General features: G+C 46.3%; 1 protein-coding gene across 1 annotated transcript; it reads right to left on the reverse strand.

Moving 5' to 3' along the window:
• Positions 1 to 6,875: 6,875 nt before the first annotated feature.
• LOC147973457 (DCD domain-containing protein NRP-B-like) lies at positions 6,876 to 9,469 on the reverse strand. Its single transcript, XM_087522079.1, has 4 exons — positions 8,586 to 9,469; positions 8,339 to 8,439; positions 8,160 to 8,243; positions 6,876 to 7,315 (listed from the first exon to the last, which is right to left on the reverse strand). The coding sequence occupies exons 1-4, from the start codon at positions 9,319 to 9,321 to the stop codon at positions 7,160 to 7,162; spliced, it is 1,077 nt and encodes a 358-aa protein (XP_087378205.1). The 5' UTR covers positions 9,322 to 9,469; the 3' UTR covers positions 6,876 to 7,159.
• Between the last annotated feature and the right edge of the window lie 236 nt (positions 9,470 to 9,705).

Genomic DNA, 9,705 nt, shown 5'->3' on the forward strand with positions numbered 1-9,705 from the left:
TCGCAGAATTTGCTCGGTGGAGGGCGGATTTGGCGGTGGAGGCGGTGGCTGAACGTACGGCTCGGGAGAGTGTCCTGCCTGTCGTGCGGAACGACGAACAGGAGTTCCCTCACGAATGTTTCTACTGCTGCCTCCCCGCGTCATCCTATTATGATTTTTCCCAATACAACGCAACCGAGATGAAAAACATTCAAAATAAATTGGGGAAAAGCCAGCAACGAAAGCCCGAGAAAAACCGAAATGACGAAGAAAACACGACGAATAAAGTAGAGTTCCAACATAATTATACATAGACTCATACATGAAAGATAACCAACATGCCAGGTTCAACTACTCTCATACAGACAACGAAACATCATGACTCGTACTACTACATCCGGACATCATCCCAACGACTGCGGATACTCAGAGGCTCTACTGCTCTGCTGGTGCTGCGGTGTCCTCTCCTGAAGCGGACTCGGATCCTAAACTGACGAGGTTAACGGAAACCTCTGGGTTAAAGGTAACACGACGATGCTGCCTAGAGGGCTCTCCCTTAGGGGCAGGTGGAGGATGAATCGTTGGGGCTACAGGTGTAGTGAGAAGTGTAACCCACTCAGCAGGGGCACTGAGGGAACTAGAACTGGCTGGAATATAAGGAGTAAATCCCAGAGAGGAGGGAGTAGTGGCAGATCCACTAGTGACTAAAGCAGCAGCTAAAGCAGTGCGAGCACGAGTCAGCTCTCGAGCCAGCTCGTGGATCATAAGATAGCTAGCAGTGATATAACGACCAAGATGGCTAGCAACACTATCAGACTCCGGATCAATGATAGAAAAACGAACACGACCATTGTCGTGCAGAGAAGGATAGTAGTAGAAACCTGGGTGGTTCTGCATCCGGTCCTCGTTGTAACGAAGCTCGACAAGGACCTCGAATGCAACAAACTGGATAGCCTGAGAAGTGGTAGAAGCGAAACCGCTCCGAGAGGTACGAGTGTAAGTGCTAGAATCGGAACTGGTGCGCATAGTAACCACTGCGTGATACTCATACACTAAGTCAGCTAGACGCTCCCGGTACACACGATACACTGGGTCGCCACCGAGGGGGTACAGCTGACGCCGCACATTACGAAGAAGATGCGGTGACGTGTACGGCATCAGCTGCAACTGGCAAGGATACGGCACCGGAGCCATCTAAACTCACAATCATTAGCAGGTTAGCATAAAAATAAAACAAGTGCATGCAATGCAACAACCAGCTACAAATGCTACTGGCACTCAACTTAGACTCGTATCTATCATCCAGGTAACACGTCGAAGTCTAGAGTGGCCTACAGTCAGCACGGCTCTGATACCAAGTGGTGTGGCACCCCGGCTCAGAGCGACCGGTTTACCCTGTATTGCCAGCCCAGAGACCACATCTTCTGGCAACACACAACATCTTGGTACAGAAAGACACCGCTTTATTGATGCTAGCGGATCATAGTTTATATTACAACACGTGTCGAGGCCAAGCGGCACAAACGGTGCGGCTGCACAATATGTACATTATTTAGTGAACATAAAGGGGGCCTCGATCATAAGAACTACGCGGCAGCGGAACAACATCGTAGCGGAGACTCCATAGCATAGGGACACCGATGTGGACACGATCTAGATTCGAGCAGCACTCCTTTCCAGCGAGACTTTCCTGAAAGCTGGCATGACACGCTAGGTCAGTACATTGAATGTACTTGCAAGCTCACAACAGGCATAATCATAATGACAAACAATATCATGATAATTAACCAATTAATAATGCAATAATACTTCAACATTTTGTGATCATGCTTTTGTGATAAACGTCCCTCGGGACTGGCTTACCAACTGTGATCATTCTTGGATCACAACCATACCACCATCGTGGTCTTGACTAGAAGTATCTCGTGATCCTTACGGCGATCACAACCACGACCAATACTTGGTCTCGAACATCTCGATGGCTTTCCCCCATCATCAACAGTGCAAAGTTAATAACTTAGTGTGGAAAATTTATTAAACGTTGACCCATGGTGTGACCTACTACGAGCGTGTCCGTAACCGTGGACTCGGCTATCGATAGATTATTACACTCTGCAGAGGTAGCACACTGTACCCACACCACAGAACCCATGGCCTCGTACTCCCATTCGGGTGGACCAACGGCATTCCTACGAAACCCCTCCATTGCCATGACACTCTCCTGGCCACTCCGACACAATCCCCACTGGGCTAGTCCTGGGTGGCCCCGTGTCTACCAAAGACACAACGACCACCGTCGTGGCCAAAACGATCCCACAAGGGGACCCAGTACCATAATCTCAACAACGGGCACACAAGGTTATGTCTGCTTACCGGGCCAGGGTGAGCACGCCCATAACCTTCCCTAGTTGGAGGCACCGACCAGAGGCATGACAACGGACCGAATCAAGGCCTCCCATAAGGCAAATGTGGTTGCACTGGGAAAAACTCGATTCAGTGGCACCATGACCCGGCCAACGATATGTTCAAGTTGAGTTATATTCAGGTTCAACTTAAAGTAAAAATAATCAGTGTCATAGTATGCCATGAAATGCAACACTAACATATGCATCACATATTAACAGAAATGACTGAGTCAACTATATTCACACTAAGCATGAACATCAACAACTCATGCCACTTTTCTGGTTAACATAATCCTCACTTTAAACAAAATATTTTCTAGCAAATTTTTATGATTTTACTCATTCAAGAAAATAACTTCAAGTAATTACTCATATGCATAACAAAATTATTCTTTTATCATCACAAATTAATCCTATTTTCTTTACCAACTAAGTTAGTTTCAAACATTCTATAAATCAAGCATATTAACTAAAACAAGTACTTAACAGAATATCAATAACATAATAGTTATTTAAATGCATAGTTTAACTCTTTCATTCAAGTAAGAAAATCATAAATATTGAAATGGCACCATGAAAATGTTGTTGTGGCTTGCCTTAATGCAGATGAGGTTCACAAGCCTTCTGGTGAACCTCAAGACAAGCCTCACCCTTTGAAAATAATTTTAAACACAAGAAGAAAATATCAAGAACCCTTCTGAAAATCACCAGAAATTCTAGACAGCTCAGAAAAATCTCATTTTTGGTGAGCTGTTAGATTTCTTTGCAAAGAACACAATGCAAAAAGAATCAATTCATTTGGACTTATGGTTGAAGAGTTATAGCTGTTTGAAGCTCTCTGGAAATTAATTGAATTTGAATTTAGATAAAACAAACTAGGGGGTGACGTCGAAGGCGTAAAGCCTCGGGGCGCCACCACTCGTACCGCTTCGCGCGCGTACTAAGTGGCTGACTAGCGGGCCCCGCTAGTCAGATGAGGTGGAGGGGGAGAAGGAAACAGAGGGGGGTCGCGGCTTCGTCGGAGCTAACGCCGGCGACGAGGGCTCCTTGGCCAAAACGAGAGGGGGGTCGAGAGAGGGGATCCAGGCGATCGGGAGAGGCTGGAGCTACCGTGGCGACCCGAGAGGATCGCCGGCGAGCTCGAGCTCAGGGACAGCGGCCCGCGGCCTGCCCGGCCGGGCTATGGCTATCTACACGTTTGTGGAGTGTGTGGGAGTGGATGATGGTGCTCGAGGAGGCTGGGGGTGGCTCCATTTATAGCCGAGCGGCGAGGAGTGGATCGGGCTCCGCCAGCGACACCTGGACACTGCGCCCGGCGACGAGCGGCGTCAGTGAGAGAAGGAGAAGGCGACGCAGCTCACGCGGGAACTGTGGGCGAACGGGGACGAGCACAGGATCAAGGAGAAGGCGACGAGCACAGTGCGCACCGCACTGTTATGTTGGCCGGGCCGCGCCCATGCTCGCTGCGGCGAGCTCCGGCGTCGGCAAGTGCCAGGGGGGAGTTAAGGGAGTTGAGACGAGGATGGTGGCGCGGTTTGGCATGCCATGGCAGTCGGGGAAGCGAGCACGCGCGAAACAGAGCGCTTGGCGGCACTCAAAGCACGTCGACACGTAGGCTGGCATCGTAGACACATGTGGTCACCGCGTGAACTCTGCCTCAGGTCGACCAACGTCCAAAGATCATGTCTGGCTTGTTGTTCGTGGTAGGTTTGAAGATTACCATGTTTTGGTTTGACTCCAGGTGTAGTAGAAAAGATTTCACACGTTTGGTAAGTTTCTGATCAGTAACTTTTGAGAGGTTACTGAGGTTAAATGGCTAGGAGTTGGAGGCTAGCAATTATCTACTAAGGTGATGATGCACAAGAAAAATCAGGCACAATGGAGCAAGTAAAATGATAGTTGTTGTAGAAACCATCATTCTGTCCAGAACAGAAAATATTTTCTATAGCAAAAATATTCCAAAAAGTGGCACAATATTTTTGCTCAGGAAGGTGCCCTAGTGTTCAGAGAATATTTGTGAATTTTCTCAGATTTTTGTGGGCAAGGAAAATTGGGATTGCTTTGGAGTTCATTGAACTAGCTAGGGTTTTGGTGGGGAAAATGAATATTTTTCATTAAAGAAAAAAATTCCAAATATTATTTTGGGTAGAACCAGAGAGTGAATGATTATTAGAGGGGGAAATAAGGCACTGGGGTGAAAGCCAAGGGTACCCAAGTGTTTAAGTCCAAATGAAAAGATTCAAAATCTCCAAATTTCAAAATCAAACCAAATGGAAACCAGGTCAATAAAGGAGGGCAAAAACCAGGCTGTCACAGAAACCGGCCGAGTTGATTGTACTAGTATTCAGTGGAAGAGCGCGTTTAAGAGCAGGTGCAAACCATACACACAAAGAAGGGCTTTGCTAGACTCACGTAAGGTTACGTAAAGGAAATGTGGAGCACTGTGGTTGGAGGGATTAGGGGAGGAAGGGATCCACCCCGTGAAAATCAGGAAGTTTAGTTACGAAGTTTACGTAAGCTTTCGTTAGGCTGTTCGTAGATGTAGTATTATTTCAAAGAGAATACATTTGCTTTCCTCTGGATTTGTTGGCCTCCATGGCTAGGCAAGTGATCCAAACAAAACGGTCGAATAGGGCAGGCTCCACGTTGAGGAGAAGCCGGGTAGAGGAGGGAGAGGCCACTGTCAAGTGAACCATCAGTGCGTGCGCTGGGCTGACTCCTTTGACCTGCTGACCACTCGTAACTTGACCATAGATTGTTGACTTTTATAAAATTGGAATACAAAACAGGAAATTCACAAATTTGGAAAATGTTTGGAGGATTAAAAAAGTTCACGACTTCGAAAAATGCTCATGGATTTAAAAGGAAATTCATGATTTTCATTAAAAATCATAAAAAAATTAAATGTTTCTAGATTTTCAAAATAAATGTTCACCAATTTTTAAAAGTTTGTGGTGTTGAAAAAAGTTCACAGATTTGAAAATTTTTGTGACTTTTTAAAAATTTCATGGATTTAAAAAAATCATGTATTTTGAGAAAAGGTTCACACATTTCAGAAATTTCGAAATTTTAAAAAGTTTCATAGATTTGAAAATATATTCATGGATTGAATAAATTTCATGAATTTTAAAAAGAATGCGGATTAATAGGGAAAATAAAAAGGGGGAAATGTAAAATAAAATGAAAAACCAAAATAAGTCAATACAAAAAACCCAAAATAAAACCAACCAACGGAACCAGAGGGAGCCTTCTAGAAGATTCCCAAAACCGGTCTAGGAAAGACTAATATGGGCCGGAACAAACTCGCTAATGACATGGACCGAAATTTGTCTTTGTAAAAGGGCGACCCAAAAGACCCTAGGTAATTAATTCGAACAAGAGAGAGCACTGAGGAGATGTGAGCCACACAATATGGGCCGACCCACTTCAGTGTTTACACAGTGCGGCCAACCGGATTCGGAAACCTTCTAGAAGCTTTCCCTAAACCATTTTTTTCTCTATGTAGTTTCTTTTCTGGGTTTTTTTTGGTTTTCGTTTTGGCTTCTTTTTATTTCCTTTTTTTCTTAATTATCCATTTTTAAATGCTCGTGAGTTTTCATAAAAAAATGTTCATGGATTCTTTTGAAAATAGTTCGAGTTCTCAAATGTTTATTCAGAATTTTAAAACATCTTTTTTGTAAAAATGTTCGCACATTCAAATTTTGAATGGAATTTCGAAAAATGTTCTTTTTTTGAAATTGCTAATATATTAGAAAAATTATTTAAGATTACAAAAATTGTTCACTTTTTAATAAATTGTTCGCGTTATTCAAAAAAATGGAATTACAAAAAATGCCGCATTCAAAAAAACTGTTTGGAATTCAAACAAATATGTGTGCTTTCAAAAACATTTCCATTTTAAAATGTTCACAAATTTGAAGAAATGTTGAAGAAAATTCAAAAATTGTTTCAAATCTATTAGTGTAGGAAGTTCTTAAACACTCGCGCTACCCATCTGTCACCGACAGCCAACTGCTCCCGTGGTTAGCAAAAAATGTTCCGAGCGGGACAGCCAACTGTTCCAGTGGTTAGCGACAAATGTCCCGAGTGGGACGTCGTGAGTTCGACTGCTCGCCAACCAACTGTTCCAGTGATTCACATGTACTCCCTTCGTCCGGGCTTATTAGGCCTAATTCTTTCATTCCACTCCCAATGCACTCTCACACATGAAGTGTATTAACTTTTCAGCCATGACACCAACAACAATAGATTTCAATACAACCAATGAAATGGTTGCATGCTTGCACCTTTTCAACGCGGGGCCTTATAAAAAAGGACATTCTTGTGATGCTGAGAGGCCTAATAAACTTGGACTAGGAGGTCGCGAGTTCGACTCCTCACCAGGGCACTCCATATTGGATTTTTACGCGTTGCACTTCGGTTCCTGTTATCAGGCCAGCCCAGTCCGCTCAATAAATTCAGTTAAAAAAAAGATGATTTATTCTGCTAAGGTACACAACAGGAGAAACATCTTAAAGTCTCAATATTATACATACATAGCCGTGACAATAGATTAGTTATGTTCACGAGGGCTCATCTTGTGCAGCCATCACCACGCATGATACCACAACGGGGGGCGCATAATTTCATAGCCCGCGAGATGGAAAACCCAATACATAAAACTCACGTATATATCACCATTAATTGATAATGATATTAATCATATGTATGTATATATTCTCCGATCCGATCTTATTGTGCTATTCCTTCCTCAAGAATCCCTGATCAGCCCTCGATCAGGCATCGTCCTTGTCTTCAAATATATCAAGAAGGGAGAGAGCCTCGGTGATGCTGAGCTCCAGCCGGAACTTGGGCCCGTCGTAGTGGTGCAGGATAGGGCGGAAGGCGTCCTCCTCCAGTGGGTCGCAGATCTTCCTTGTGGCCACCCTCACCTGAATTCATCGATCGTTGCAAATTGTAATTAGCAAGACATACAGAGAGATTAAGTACATACAGTAGTACTCCAAGTTAGGATTGATCATCCTTAATTTTGTTTACACGCAAAATGCCAGTGCAAGATTAATTCGGTGTTGTTAATTTAAGGCATGTTTGTTTTTTAGTACCAGCATTAACTTCAAACACTTCAAGCTAGTGATCTTGTTTGAGTTCCTAAAAAAAGTAACCATGCTTTCGAAAAGGGGCGATTTATATTACTTAAAAGGTTTAAGCTGGCCTCTGCATAAGTAAGATGCACACAGCCAAACAAAGTCTCCTCGCACAAATAAAATAAAAGACGGAATACAAAGGAACATGTAGAGTTACATTAGCACCTAAAGCGATGATGGGCCAATCCTTAAAGTAATCATGTTTGAGTCCCTTAAAAAAAGTGATCTTGTTTGAGTCCCCCTCTATAGAAGAACCGAGAGTGTGTTGGCAAGTGTGCTAGTTCTAGAAGAACAGGTGGTTGGCCTAGGATTGACCGGCCAACCAAACCTAATCGAGGTGAGGTTGTTGGACAGTCACTAGCAAAATTTTATGCCGACGATCTACTAGGTTCCAACTAAACAAGACAACAACATCCATCTGTTCAATATAAAGATAAAACTAATTGATCGATTGCTTTTACTAGTCATTGATCTCATCTCCTTCCGGATCAAGCTAGCCTTGCAACTGCCTCGCCAGTTCATATCTCTAGCAACTTATGTTCGTAGAATTATATTGATATCAACTTAATACCCCCTCTGTCGCATAGTATAAGAACGTTTTTGACACGGATGCCATGGCGAGTGAAGTTACCTGTGCAGGGAAGCGAGACTCGCCGTTGCACTTCTTGTCCTCCCAGGCCGCCGGGTCGATGTTCGCTCCGCCAAAGCTCGCAGCCTGTGCATGCGATTCAATCAATTCAACATTAATTAATTTGTGATCAAATTGCAAACAAGATAGCAAATTAATTTGATTATTGTAACTAATTTTACCTCGAAGATGCCGTGGAGCTGGTGGGTGGAGTAGTTGTAGAGGAAGAGGGGCAGCCCTGGCCTGATCGCCCTCACTGAATCTCTGTATCTGGATGGCAACCCTGCAAATCAAAGTAACCAAACCGTCACTAGACTAGATCTGATCTGATCAAATTAGTTGAAGATGGCTTGATTTGATCTTGAGGATTAGATACAACTAATCTAATCGGACGCCAAAAGAAAAATTGAAGAGAAAAATCTTGCGTACCGAAGAGCTGCCTCTTGAGGTTCTCCTCCATGGTGTCGTTGTTGCAGACGAAGATGTAGCCGCCGATGGGCTCGTTCCGGGGCAGCGCCTCGGACGCCGGCAGCGTCTTGAACCGCTTCTCCGACGCGGCGCCGTGGTTGTTGTCCCCTCGCTCGTTCTTGGCGTGCTTCTTCTTGCCGTCCGCGGCGCCCTTCTTGCCGCCGTAGCCGCTGAAGTTGTTGCTGCTGCTGTTGTTGTTGCTGGCCGGCCTCCCGATGGACTTGTTGAAGTAGCTCTTCACCCCCTCGTTGCCGCCGTTGAAGTTGCTGTAGCCCCCGCCGCCGGCAGCCATCTTGTTGAGCCCGAAGCCGTTGTTATTGGTGTTGTTGGGCTTGGCACCGTACAGGCCGTTGGCGTTGGCGTAGGGCTTGGCGTCGGCGGCGGCGGGGAGGCTGACGTTGTTGTAGCGGTCGGCCTTGCTGGTGGTGGTGGCGCCGAAGGCGAGCTTGCCGGAGCCGATGAGGCCGGGCCCGTTGAGGCTGCCGTTCATCTTGGCGGCGGCGAATCCTGTTCCGGCGTTGTTGTGGGCCGCCTGGGAGGGGGAGAAGAGGCCGGGGTCGGCGTTGCGGGCGCGGGGGGCGGCGTCGGCGGGGGACCAGATGGAGTCGCCGAGGGAGAGGCCGGAGAAGGTGGCCGTCTGGAGGCGGAGCTGGTCGCCGAACTGCCAGAACTCGCGGTCGTAGCCCTCCATCGCCATGGTACGATACGGTCTCCGCCGGCCGCCGCTGCTGCGCACAGTTGTGGTCGGTCGAGCTGCGTCTGCGTGGGTTGCGGGGTGGAGAGGAAAATGGAGGAGGCCGTGGGCGGGGCGGAGGGGCTACTTTTATCGGGCGGACAGACAAGGTGCGGTGTGGTTGGTTGGTGGGGTGGCGCGGTTGGATTGCTTGCTTCCAGTGGAAGTAGCTGACCGTGCCTAGTCGTCTGCTGTGATCTTGTCAATGGTCGCCGTGTCCGGTGGGTCACGCAGTGGGACGTGGCCGTGTCGTCGGGGGAAGCTTCGCGGAAGGCGCGCAAACCGCGTCCGGGGATTGTTGAGGGCCGTGATGAGGGCGACCGCATGGGGATTCAATGTTTCGGTGGG

The sequence above is a fragment of the Triticum urartu genome, chromosome 5A, assembly GCF_056163025.1.
Source record: "Triticum urartu cultivar PI428250 chromosome 5A, HENAU_Tu73, whole genome shotgun sequence".
Lineage (NCBI taxonomy): Eukaryota > Viridiplantae > Streptophyta > Magnoliopsida > Poales > Poaceae > Triticum > Triticum urartu.

Excerpts from the sequence above, each read along its gene's own strand:
- LOC147973457 (XM_087522079.1), bottom strand. The coding sequence starts at position 9,321 with ATGGCGATGGAGGGCTACGACCGCGAGTTCTGGCAGTTCGGCGACCAG. Across the intron at positions 8,440-8,585 it reads CCTCAAGAGGCAGCTCTTCG|GGTTGCCATCCAGATACAGA; the intron begins GTACGCAAGATT and ends TTTGATTTGCAG. Across the intron at positions 7,316-8,159 it reads AGTCTCGCTTCCCTGCACAG|GTGAGGGTGGCCACAAGGAA; the intron begins GTAACTTCACTC and ends CGATGAATTCAG.